This window comes from Corvus moneduloides, chromosome Z (genome assembly GCF_009650955.1).
Source record: "Corvus moneduloides isolate bCorMon1 chromosome Z, bCorMon1.pri, whole genome shotgun sequence".
Lineage (NCBI taxonomy): Eukaryota > Metazoa > Chordata > Aves > Passeriformes > Corvidae > Corvus > Corvus moneduloides.
Window position 1 is genome coordinate 5,997,749 of NC_045511.1, and position 13,959 is coordinate 6,011,707.

General features: G+C 39.3%; 1 protein-coding gene and 1 long non-coding RNA gene across 2 annotated transcripts in view; one reads left to right on the forward strand and one right to left on the reverse strand.

The window, feature by feature from the left end:
• RAB3C (RAB3C, member RAS oncogene family) overlaps positions 1-13,959 on the reverse strand; it is a 126,084-nt gene that overhangs the window by 8,790 nt on the left and 103,335 nt on the right. Inside the window, exon 4 of the mRNA XM_032096317.1 lies at positions 11,024-11,148. Coding sequence (XP_031952208.1) covers positions 11,024-11,148 — 125 coding nt within the window. The remainder of the gene's footprint in view (positions 1-11,023; positions 11,149-13,959) is intronic.
• LOC116437935 overlaps positions 6,602-13,959 on the forward strand; it is a 39,683-nt gene continuing 32,325 nt past the window's right edge. Inside the window, exon 1 of the long non-coding RNA XR_004237535.1 lies at positions 6,602-7,159. This is a non-coding gene — a long non-coding RNA (uncharacterized LOC116437935). The remainder of the gene's footprint in view (positions 7,160-13,959) is intronic.

A 13,959-nucleotide genomic window follows, 5' to 3' on the forward strand; every position in this document is an offset into this window, starting at 1 on the left:
TAATAAAAAGATACAGAAATGCACATAAGGAAGAAAACAATTAATTTATACAGAAGGATTTTTTATGTGTTCATTCCCAGTGATTACGCCAAAGGCAAAAACCAGAGCTATCCTTAGCCCACAAGGGACACTGGAAGTTTTTATGGAGCAGAGACAGCTGTTCTAAGCTCTCTGGAGACAGTGTGCCTAAGTTCTCTCCTCTGCCCCCACTTGTAGCACATCTCACCTCCCATGTGTCTCACTCATCTAGGCCCGGTTTGCAGCGTGGTGGTCAGACTGTACCTAGAAGGCTTCTGCCAGTTCTGGGTCTTCCCTGTCCTTGTTTCCTTTGCAAAGCATTTGTCTTCTTTAATTTATTGTTTGCAAGGACTTTTCCCACATGCTCTACCTTCTTCCCCTATAAATTACAACATTGCTCACCTGTTGCCTGATAATTCAAAACTTTCTTCCACTCCTATCTTTCCACTACCTATGGGTGCAACATTGAAACAGTTTACAAAACATCTGATTCACTGGTAGTTTTTACAGAAGCCTTTGCATAGTCTGGCTTAGCCTTTGCATTAACTATTTTGATTCTTTCTGATTAAATCTGAAAATTAATGTGCAATTACCACTGTCTTTAATTATGAGAAAAATCCTGGTCAGAAAATTTCAGTCACTTGAAACTCCTGGCAGAAGGACAGAAAACAGATCTTTGTGGGTCTGGTGGTTTGGGTTTTTTTAATGGTTTGTTTTATTCTGTTTTGAAAGAAATTTAAATGCAACTACTTTGGTCACATTAGTATTATGTATTCAGTATGCCATCTAAACAGAATGTAATGTGCACATTCAGTCCTACAACTGTTTTCCATGCAGCTTTTGCATATTTGAATTCTATCCTGGAATTACTGCAGATAATTATATTTAGCTTGGCATGATACCCAGCAAGAAGCAATAAGAAATGTAGAAACTCAACTCTGCTCTGATTTTTTTTTTCGTATTTTTGATTTACATAAGGTGCTTTGGACTGAAGTATCACAAAGTACTAAAATGTTTAAATGTATAGGAACTAACCACCAGCCAAAGCTAGTGTTTACAGGGAGTTTAGATAATAAGAGCTATAAATATTCTACAGGGATTTGGTTGGCCATATGACTTCTGTTGGTATCAGGAAGGAGTGTAAGGGTAAGCTCACCAGTATGAGAACACATTGCCACAGAAACTTTTCCATTCCACATTTCTCTAGAAAGCAGGAAAACTGTCAATAAAAGACCATCTGCAAAAGTTATATACTGGCATATAGTTTGAATCTACACAGTATTGCTTTAGTTTAGCTTTGCTCACACATGTCCTTTGTTCTAAACTAGATGGAAAATGAGGAAAGCCAGTGTAGCATCGCTTGCTGGTGGCTTTGGCCCTTCTGCAGAGCTCCATGGAGGAAAGCTGTTTAGACTACTTGGGAGATGCTTGGGGGAAGGAAGATCCTCCACAATTTCAGTATGCTGTGTTAAAACGCAGCTGCAACTCTAGCCCAGCAACACAGTCAAGAATCTTCCACAGCTGTTAGTGTCTTCTCCACAGGAAGGAGGAGGAAAAGCTGTTCCATAGAGGAACAAGCAGAACCACAGGGCAGAAGGGTTGAGTGACAATGAGGGAACGGTACACCAAAGCTTTGGAGATGATAGGAAGAACAATGAATCTTAAGGACATTTAGGAGTGGAACAGATTTTACAGTTATAAAGATGCAATAATGAGCACATCAGATGATCATGAAATAGCAGATATGATATCTAGGTAAGACATCTGGACAGCAGAAAGGAAAACAGTCACAAAGAAGAGAGGAGACCCATGTCAAGAAATACTATAACAGGGATAAGATCAAGAAAACAGGCCCACTATCATGGTGAGGATGTTTTGCATAAGAACATCATGAAAAACTTAAAGGCACCCATTCTCCAGGTCAAGTGGAGGGTTACAAAGTGTCAAGCACAAAATAATTGATTCAAATAAAATACAGCTGTGGTGATTTCTAAGGAATTTCAGATATGATTTTGATATAAGACAATAATTGCAGTCATAGCAGTGGTGTAGTTGGGTATCAGACTGTGACGGTATTTTATCACCCTAGACATTAATTGCCTGGACCTTCTAGGCTAGGCTTTGCTGCATAGATGACACAATGGACAGACCTGTGAGAAAGTGGCTGAGCACCCAACAGCCTCCACAACGAAACTAATGCTTTATTCTTTACCAAAACTGTACAGGTGGGAATTTTGGACAGTCTTGGAAATTATCCCAAACAGCTCCTGCTGTGTATAGGCCTATGATAGGTACTATTTATATGCTTGAATGTGTAAACAAACATCCCAAGAAGAGGATGGGGCATACTTGTGAGCTCCTCCCAGGCAGTTCCTGCTGTAAAAGAGATTCAGCAAAGGTAAGACACTTGTAGATGGTCCATGGAAACTGTTCTTGCAGGTGCAGAAATGGTCACACAGAAGAGCTTTTTGAAGCCAGTTAAGACAGTTAAAAGCTTTGTGCAGTTTCTGGTAATCACCGTCACAGCATCATGGTATGTACTGAGCAAGTAGAACCATCTGGATTACAAGAATTCAGCAGAACAGGAGTTCAGAGTCTCATCTGATGCAGCCAAAGGCACCCTTACAAAGAGCCTTGCAAGAGAGGCTCCTGTAACCACCTGCACAGCAACTGGCTGTCCTGGGCAAGGGATTCGATTTCTCATGTGAATGTTACCTTATGCAAGAGATCCCAATAAACTAGATTGGTTCTTTTGGCTTGTTCGTTTGTTTAATCAAAACTTTTCCTGTGGAACAGTTTCAAAGAGATATACAGCATTTTTCCTAGCAGAGTGTGCCTGGAATCAGCACTTGAATTCTTGTTGTTTTCATTCTGTTATGGAATATTTTGCAGATCTTTTTTCCCCATGACACCTCCTTCTCTCCTGACTCATCTTGCAATTATTTTACTAATGGCTCTTAGACACCCTAAGCTTCTAAAATCCCTGTGCATGACAGCCTCAGTTCTATGACTTTTAATACTTTCTTCAGGATTTTTTTCCACTGCTCATTATTAATGGAGAGAACAGATTTTCCATGGGGGTATAAGTGTGAAGTGACGCAGCTATCTAGTGATGCCCAGGGAAGCAGAGCTCAAAGAACACCCTGTTCCCACCACCTGTGATGATCTGTACTGCTGATGTGGATGAGGCCGGGCAGAGGAGATTATTGCAAAGACATGACAAGCCCAAGAGCAAGTGGGTAGGTAAGGCAGAACAGAGCTGAAACTCAGAAAATCCAGAACGTCAAAATGTTGCCTGAACATTTGTACAAAGTGTGTGGAACATGCAACAGGATATTTTAATTTAAGTGCCTGTTTTGTGTTTAGTTCAGTTTTCCCTTGCTGATTCTTTCCCTTATCTACCTCTTTCCCTGCTAATGACTCAAAGAAAGCTGGCAAGCTCTTAGCAGCTGGCAAGGGTCATTGTATATAAAGGAGAGGAGTTAATAAGGCCTTATTTTCTTGGAAATGCATCCTGGGCAGTTCTGAGGGGGAACTGGCAGTCACTTACCTTTTTGCCTGCTATGAATAGTATCTAATAAGTTTTTCATTCACATTACAGGCTGTCAGTCTACAGCAGCAGGGCTAGACAGGGCACTGACGTGGTGCTGTTGCTCACCTGCTGATCTAAAATGCACACAGAGCAGTTAGATGGCTTTCCTGAATCATACACAGCCAGAATTACTGACTTTGTACCCTCTCTGCCTCACACATGTGCTGGCTCTGTAGAGGCGCCTTCATGACTGCTCATTAACACTTGTTTATGTCTGCTTTCAAAACATGTAGAAGAAAAAAGCCCAGAAAGCAGTGTCATATGCAAAAAGAACATTCTGCACCCTCTCATCTTCCTGAGAAAATGTGACATCAAGAGCACAAATTTTAAGCACAGTTCCACAGACAATACACACAAGACCTATGCTAATGTTTCACCAGTTGATCAGGAAGGCATTTTGGTTTCAGAATGTTTGTCTACAACCAAGACAATTTTATTTATCACCCCTGATGTTATGTTTTGCAGATGTCCACAAGGGTGTGTTCCCTCAATAACTATCCTTCTAAGCTTTCATGAAGACAAGCTTGAACTGTGGTCCTTAGTGCTGCTTTTCTCAGTGCCTTGTTCAATCCAGTATTGTGAGGAGTAGTAGGAGACTGTAACATCAGGGCAAGAAATGGCTGCAGGAAGCTGCTCCCTTTGTAAGAGTGATATGTAAAAGGCAAAATATAGGAAGTCATGGGGATGAATAATTTAACAATATCATTGTATGTAAAGGAGAGGAGTTAATAAGGCCTTATTTTGATGAATAATTTAACAATATCATTGTATGTAAAGGAGAGGAGTTAATAAGGCCTTATTTTCTTGGAAATGCATCCTGGGCAGTTCTGAGGGGGCACTGGCAGCCACTTGCCTTTTTGCCTGCTATGAATAGTATCTAATAAGTTTTTCATTCAAGGCACAAGTTGCCTGTCAGTCAAGGCACTGCAAGACCTTTCTCCTCTGCTCAGATGTCCACTTCCTTAAAACTGTCAATATGTTTTAGTCAAAGAGAGACAAGACACGTACGCTATGACTGCAAAGGTCATCTCTCCTAGGAAAGTGGGCCAAAAGTAGCTACAGACCACTGCTGTTCTTCAAAGTATCTCCTACATCAGCAACTATCTGGTCCTGGCAGCAGATCTGATTATGCTGTGCTTTGCTCTCTAGGTCAGTAGGATGGGATCCCTGCTGTCCTAACAAGCCCAAGTGCTGGACTATGTTAAGAAAAGTATTAAAACAACATTAAGCCTCAGAACAGGACTCTGCTAATATTATCTCAGTGAAGAGCAGTGCTTTATCACCATTCAAGGTAGAGAATTAAAAGGGAGATAAAGGTTATTAACCGAAATGCTAAGGTATTTATTCAATCTTTAGGATGGCCAAATTTATTAACAAAAAAAAAGCTAAAGGGGGACTGTCAGCTGTGGCAGAATGGACAGACTCAAGGGGCAGCTATTGGTCGTGCTCTAGCTAACACCTCATCTTCCAGTCTTTCAGAACAGAAGGTTTCATATAAAATTGAAAAAAAAGTTGTATTGAATTTGACTGTGGTTTCCAGATACTTTTTAAATGAGTGCATTTGGGCAATAAATTAGATTTCTGGCAAATATATTTTTTGTGTGTTTACAGGAGACATTGGTTGAGAAAACCCTTGCTTCTCATTGTTATTAAATAACTTTGCTGTAATGCAACTCCCAGTATGTGAAAGCAGTGGCAGGCTGGCATTTCCCCCAGTAAAAGAACATCCTGGGGACAGGAACCTTTAATTGCTCTGCCAATACCCTGTCTGTGTTGTAACTAAACAAAAGACTGGTATTTTTCAGCACTGTCAGTCTGTCTCTTTTCCCTGGAACAAACATTTGCCCATTAAAAAGACCTAAAAAACAGTGAAGGATGGAAGTTTGAACAGGCATATTGCTGCACTACCCAATTATTTTCATTTTTAATGCAAAGTTAGATGCAGCCATATGTCCATGCTCTCTAAGCTGTGGGTGACCCTGCCTTGGGCACCACAGCCTCCAGTCAGCCACAGAGGCAAAACAGAACTTGCTGTTATAGCAAACTGTGTGCTGAGGTGTCAGCTCCCTCTTGGTTCCTGATTTACATGCCAAAATTACAGCACTAAAAATGCCTCTTCAGTTCAGTGCCTAAACTCACATCTGCCTGGTAGCCCCAGTGTGCCCACAGATGCCTACTGTAAGCGCTACCCCCCAGGCTCATACCCCAAGGCAAGGGAAGGTGCACTCCAATCCTGATGCTGGGGAGCTGCTGCCTTGTGCCCCAGCCCAGGAAGGATTCAGAAACCAGTCATGTTCCTGTGCCACCGCAGCAGCAGGTCTGCTCTTGCAGGCTGGGTTAGACCACAAACAGTTGCACCCTGTGTAAGCCCACAACACTGACAAATACCCCACTTTCACGCTTACTGGCATGCTAAATGGTTTAATTTGAGGAACTGTAATTACAGCTCAATTGTGTCTCTGTCATCTCCCTGGCACGACCATCACCTACATAAATACATGAGCCAAGACAAAAATGAAAACAAAATAGGCAGGGAAGAATGATTCTGTTTGAAGTTAAGATTTTTTTTTCTTGTTTTTGGTGGAATTTATTTTCAAAGCACTGGGAATCAAGAGAAGGAGAGAGAAAAAAAGAAGAAAAAGAGGAAAAAGAAGAAAAAAAAGAGAGGAAGGAAGGAAGGAAGGAAGGAAGGAAGGAAGGAAGGAAGGAAGGAAGGAAGGAAGGAAGGAAGGAAGGAATTCGGAAGGAAGGGAGGGAGGGAGGGAGGAAGGAAGGAAGGAAGGAAGGAAGGAAGGGAGGGAGGGAGGAAGGAAGGAAGGGAGGGAGGGAGGGAGGAAGGAAGGGAGGGAGGGAGGGAGGAAGGAAGGAAGGAAGGGAGGGAGGGAGGGAAGTGGAAATAAAAACTTAAAGGAAGGAACAGCCCAAATGAGAAGAAAAAAGATGGCGATAAGGTATATAGTTACATCTGAGGTGTCAAATGACTATCTCTCTGAGTGGCAAGCTGTGGAGGTGCAATGAAGTCACATGCACTGCTGGCCATGGGGCACATAATATTCAGAGGCCTTTGCAGGTGCCCTGAATCCAGTGTGAGGCTGGTTTCTGCTGCCCCTTGCAGAAGAGAATGTGAGAGCTCCCCCAGAAAGGGCCTGTTTAATTTTGTTTACTGACATTGGTTGCTGGCCTCTAGGAGAGACAGCATGCCAGATAAATTTAGAAAACAGGCGAGTGCAACCTAGGGCATGCTTGGACATGAGGAATGCCCCCAGCCATGGATGATCCTGGATGGCAAAGCATAAGAAGAACCTGAGAAACTAAAGAACACATAAAAAATGATGTGTCTAATTAGCATGCACGGCAGAATGTCCCAAATAAATGGAGAAACTGTATGTCAAACTGCATATGCAACTATCCAATTGCCTGTGCAGTTATTCAGACTCTATTCAAAGGTCCGTGCACACCTCTGCCTGCTAATCCTTAGCTGGAATGTAGATAACAATATCAGTATATCATATGGACCGGGAATAGAAGAACCAAGACATCAAGCCACCTGTGAGTCACTCCTTTTATTTCTCTTTTGACAATTGACACCAAACTTTTATGAATGTACGAATTTTGCTGAAAGGCATGAGAGTAATATCTCAGAAAACTGTGCGAGTAATTTAGCTGGCAAGTGTGCATGCATTTCGCTTGCATGAAGTTCCAACCCTGTTTAACTAAAATGCTTTAACGCATGTAAGTGCTGACTATATTGGGGTTTCACTCTATAGCCAATCCATGTACTGCTCAGAGCAAACATTCATGAAGATACAAAATATCATAAGAATTATATTCCATTCCCTTTTTTGGTAATGATTAGAGAATAAACTTCTTTAAATGTGTTTGCTGTGATTACCATATCAATATTAACATTGTGTTAAGTACTGATCTCTATTGGCTGGTTTGCCACATTTCTACACTTTCTTGGAATGATACTTATATGAGAAAAAGTTACATGACTTAATTTGATCCCTTTTCATCTCATTCTAACCTTAGTCTTTTAATGATGCTATTGTGTTAAACGACTATGAACTGATTTCTGAAAAAAGCACTTAAAAAATACTGAATAGGCTGATAAGGAATGACTAATGTGTGTCTTTATGTCTTTATGCCTGGAACAATTAAATATTCTGAGAATTACTGTATGGAGAAAAAGGAGTGTGACAGAGTTCTCTGAAACCCAGAGAGGTACAGACCAGGTAACAATTGTACACTGTTTGTTAGAATATAACAGTGAAGAAACATAAAATAAAACTATCAAGGGGCCAATTCAAAGGAGAAGTAGATAACAGAGAAACTGTGCATATTTAAAGGACATTGTGAGTGGCATGATTCTATATGGCCTTAAAAGCATCACTGTACAAATCCATGGAAAAAATTGCAAAAGGCCTATTGAATATAAATGAATTGCATTTGTCATAAGACCCACAAATATAATTTGCTATGATCAGAGAAAGTATCACTGCATGTTTGCCAGTTCACACTTTTCACAAAACACCTACTAGACTGCTTGTAGCTATGATCCATATGATCAATGACATGGTATTGCCCATGTCATGTCATTAACAATAAATTTAAATACACATCTTCAAAGCAAACAAGACATATTCTGACCTTATAAACATTCTGTAATTTTCCTTCATGGTCAGGTCTGCATTCCTAACTTCCTTCTTTCTTCTGTGAACTTTGATTTGTACCATGAGAAAGGTACTCAGAGGTACCACAGGATACTTGACTAGTTCAGCCACACCTCCTCCAACAGTAATGAGACCTATTGCTGGTTGATTTAAACCACTTGTTTGGGTTACACTTGAAAAATAAGCCAGCACAGAGATTTACAGAAATGAATGATTACACCTCCTTAATAAACTTTAGGGCCACACTTTTCAGAGAGGTCAGGAGCCACAAGGAGGCCCCATTTTCCAGTAACACTGTTCTCAACAGAACACCATGTTTCCTAGAGGCTTAAATGCCCAGTGCTCTTTTTGACCTTCTGAAAATTCACCCCAGAAGGTGCATGTATTCATTTTCTCAGTGACTTCAAAAAAACAAGGGCTGAAAATAAAACCACACTTGAGAACAGGATGTCACAGTGTAGCATTTGTACAGCACTCATGAATAGTATTTGCTTGCAATTGTGTCTGCGATCAACATTGCGTTCAAAGGGCCCACAGTTTTAAAATGCCTGGCTGGACAGAAAAATCTATAATGTTATTTTTAAAACTTGTCTGTAAGAAATGTTATCAACTTACTGCCAGAGAAACAAAAGAGAGTCACATGAGTATAACACAATGGGTGTCCTCCAAACCAGCCAGCAAGGCCAGTGCAATTGGTGCAGTTAACGGAAAGTCTTTCTTCTGCTGTTCCCCACACCACCTCGCACAGTCTCTGGGCAGATTTAAGAAATTATTGCAGCTGTACAGGAAACATGTAAACATTTGTGTGTGCAGTCTGACTACAGTTAATGACTGGATCAGAGACACAAGTTATCTAATACAATAATCTGCCCTTGAGATAGCCACGGGATATATATCTGAGAAGAGAGCACCCCTGAGTAGATAAATATGGAAATAGAGAATAATCTTCTTCCATAAAGATTGAATTTTAAATCCCAGGAGCTAGAATTTGCTTTAAAGCCTGAAACATGAGTTTTGATATCTATCTCATTACTCTTTTTTTCTTTTTTTCAAACATTAGTTATTACATCTGAGGATTCTTGACTGTACAACATGCAAAGTTCCTTTTTGTCTTGATAAATTCATGACCTTGGGAATTCCTTGTCAATTCACTGCATTTTTTTTTTTATAGGAATATGGTTCAAGGAATAGAAATTTGGATTTGTTGTGACTTTAAAAAATCTTCAAACTCTATAGTGAAAATTTATGATTGTTGCAAAACATTTTAGCACCTCATCAAAATCTGTGGTAAAATAGACTGTTAGATTTTTGAGATCTATTTGTCCAATGAATACACTTTCTTATCTCCTACTACAATGAATAAATATTAGAAATGGGAAGAACAGATAAAAAAAAAATATAAAAATATGACAGGTATTTCTTCAAAGATAAATATCCTCTGTTAAAGCAAGTGCAAGGGTAACTATCACAGTTTTTTTGCAAGCAGTTTGAGAAACTCAGTTCTTCACAAATATTGGAAACTTTTCTGGATATAATCTTCTGTTAAATATTGCCTGTCACCTTTCAAGGACTAATTTATAGTAATCTTTAATGTGTACTTTCAAGGAGTTCTTTTACATGTATGCAACATTTATTAAGACAGGTGCAATAGGAAGGTATGTTATTCTGATGAAATTGTTTACCAGGAAAAGCAATTGTACAACTAGAAAAAATTATTTTTTAAAAAATAAGGTCATTGACTTATGCATATACACAACTTAAGAATCACCACCATGAGATTAGATCCCTTCTTAAAACATCCTTTCATCAAACTACCTATATAGGAATAGTGACAAGGAGATCTTGGTTACATATATTTTGACCACACTGAACTTTTACCACACTCAGTTTTAAAAACAACAACAAATCCATGCTCATAATTTATGATTCCCTGCACATAAACTGACCTCTAACAATGCCAGAGTTTGATTTGCACACCTGCTGAGCTTACTCTCCAGAGATAGGGAAACTTGAAGGAAAAAAGGGGCTGGGTAGTAGTATTACAGTGATGCTCTGGAGATTTTCCATTAAAGTTTGGCCAGTGTCACTTCAAAAACATTTCATAGTATGAAAGGATAACACTGTTGTGTAGAAACAGGAACAACAAAGATGTTCACAGCTTGGCAACTTTCTGTGTGTACAAAATTTGCTTCCCAGAGAGAGACTTTATGAAACAAGTTCATATCTACACCTCTGTAAATATAGAGTAGATCAGTGGATGAAGTGTCAGCAGTGGGAGTTGGACAGCAGCATCTTTCTGTTTTGGGTTATTGGTATTGGTAATCATAACCCAAACCCATTTAACTTGCAAAAAGGTCTAGCAAGCTGTTTCTGAAATTTCTCCTTTCCTCTCTCTTTTTTTCACTTTCTTTTCCTTTTCCTTGTTTTGTCTTTTCTTTTTTTTTTCCTTTTTTTTTTTTTTTTGAGGGGATAGTGCTTGGGTTTTTTTGATTTACTTGTTTCTTTTCTAGGATTTATCTGCCTGTAGCACTAATGATCTAAAGATATTGTATATATACAGACACATGCTAATCTTGCTCTGTATCAAAAAGGCTGTAGAAATAAAAGAGAGGCAATGTGTGACTATTCTTTTGCAATGAATGTGTCATGAACATGTATTTACAAGTACTGTAGCAATTAATGAGATTAGTTTGTGCATTCTCACAAGCAATCACAAAGCTTTAGTTGTTTCTTTTCTTACCAAGTTGCTCTGCTAAATGTTTTCCCCTCTCAGTGAAGATTACCCGTTCATCCTCCATGTCACATTTGTTCCCAACCAAAATAACCTGGGCATTATCCCAAGAGTATGTTTTGATTTGAGTTGACCTTAAAAGAGAAAGAGAGAGAGAGGAGTCAAAGCAAAGCAAATTCCCCTTAAGTCAATTTCAAGCAGAGTTGCAACAAGAATAAAGAAACAATATTGATTTTGACAACTAGGGTAGCATGATTCTGTTTAGTTACAAATTTCAAATAAACTAAGGATTATCTGTTAGGATATTATGGGCAGAGTATCAACACAGGTTTTACTTTTCCTTGCTAAAAATAGTATTTTCTCCTGCCATCAACATTCTTCCTATATTTTAGAAAGAAGTGGTGACACTTTCTCCATTTTCACATTTTAATGCAAACCTTATAATCTAAAAACAGAGCTCTGAAAGAAAACCAACAACTTATTCATTTCTTATCTTTTACTTTTAAGATCGGGATGTAACTTTAGCAGCAAAACCTCAAAATTTCAGAGCCAGTCTGTCTTCCTTCTGTTGTTTGTCTCCAGCACATTCCTCTACATGTCTTTGATCTACCAGAAGGGCAGCAACATTTACATTGTGCATCAAGCCATGGGCAGGGGCTGAATCTGAACTCTGATTTATCTTCCATTTAAATTATACAAGCCTTAACCATGACTGCAGCTGAATGGGAGTATCTGAGGCCTTGAAACACCATGAATACTGGTGGTGAAACAGCTTACAATGCTCTCTTTGAACGTGATACAGATAATGGATGACTTAGGGGCATACTCATGGTACCTCTCAGTTGCTGCCTGCCACCTTTCTGCTGGCACCCAGACCTGCTCTGTAGGAAGGAAAGCTTCACAGCTGGCTCCAGGCTCAGCCAAGAGTGATGCTGCTGGTTACCACGTTCTGACTGGCAGCAGTACCTGCCCTTCAAGGTAATGCAGGATGCAGGAAACTTACTCCAAGCACTTACCCTTTGTCTTGGACTTGTGACTATCTGGCTTGTGACTGTCTGGCTTTAGGTTTTAAGTGCTTGGTGGGACATTAATATCTCTTCTGTCTCCATATGATCAATGGAGAGAGAAAAAGACAGAGAACATTTCTCTTTCCCCCAGCCCGTCTCACACTACTTTCTCCACCCCTCCCTCCCTCCTTAGACATTACAGGGTGCTTAGGAAAACTTCAATAGAATAGAAACTAACCTCTAACTACACACGAAGAGAGGACACCCTGGAAAGGGATCCTGTGGCATATCAGGGACCTGTTTTCTCAGTTTCTTTGAAAAAAGATGAAATAGCTTCAAAAATCTGTCACCTAAATGTCTTGGAAGCTGGTCTGCGTGGGTACTACGTTCACTAGTGACCCCTTCTCATAAAACAGCCATCATCTCTACATATTCAGACCCCTGTCTACAAACTGTAAAATTCAGAAAAAAGATCATGATGTAGTCTGAAAACTGATTTTAGTGAAAGACAGCAAGTGGATCAAATCTCTCCAGCTGGCTTTGCTTACTGCAAAACCAGAGGGATGGCCATGGGCAAAAGCTGCTATAGCTATCTTTGTGACCCTGGGTCCAATGACATCGCCTACAGGTTCCCTGCATGAGTCAAAGAACCTCTAGGCCATGTCTGATGGGTTTGCAGTGCCAGGCAGAGAAATTTAAGAGGAAGGATCACACTGCCTTTAGGAATGTTTCACTTTTTCACAATGACCAAAAAGAAGCTGAGGCAAATTCTAGACATTTTGTGCTACAGATTGTTCCCTTGGGCCTGACCTGATCTTTTCTTCAAGAAGTGACACTGTGCTACTTTAAAATCTGTTTTAATGGCAATTTGAGTAGGTGTTCATAAAGTACTGTGATCAAAGAGAAGTCAGACTTCCCTGTACACTTATATTTTATTAAAGATACCATTTCTCAGAAAAAAGGACAACATGCATTCAGTTTGGCAGAAACGTCCTTTTGGAATCATGCTGAGTGGTTAAGCAAAGTAGAATTATTATTGTGTTTATATCCAGAACTACATTTGTCACCACAGCAACTTTGCAAATAGTACTACCTCAAATGTCAGTGTGTTAGTCCATTAAGGACTCTAAAAGAGCTTAGCTCTGAACAATTATTAGTTGGGAGCCAATTTATTCCCTTTATGCCAGCAGGAAATCAAATATGTTTCAAAAGAAAAATATACAGTAAAGATATTAAGCTTTACAGAAGGAATTACTTACATAATCTGCAAAGTTGAAATAGAATAAATTGATGAAGAAATACTGAAGATATTAAAAAAATTTAGAATATGAAGAAATACTGAAGAAATATCACCACACAAGTGTAAAGAACATTCATTCAGCCATGTTTTGCAGACTTTGGCTCCAGAGCTTTACATGAGTTTCTTTCATTAAGAATGTAAGCTCCCTTCATTTTACTGTAGCCAGATGTGATTTTTTTATTCTACAACTGTGAATCTGTGCACTCAAATGCTTATTACTAAAGCAACTTATTTTATTCATAGACGTTATTTAATCTGACTTGCTTATGTCTCATCTTCTAGTTAATTTATTTTTATGTAACAAGAAGAGGTCTTGTCCTTGCAAACAAATCCAAAGACTTACATTTTGCAAAGACGCTGTAGTGCAAAAATATAACTGACTGAAAATCAGTCAAATGTATCCACACCCAACACCACATCAGAAGAAGCTTAATTCAAAGGATATAATAGGCTTATCATTGTTATGTTTTCTTTTAGATGTACATTTCCACTATTGGCTTCTATAGGTTTTGATTCCCACAACTCCCCACCAAAGTCAGCATATAGGTCACTTGAAAAAAAAAAAAGTGCTGTTCCTTGTATACATGACCTTTCAAATGACTGAGGCTCCTGATTAATCCAAAGCATGAACAGTTGTC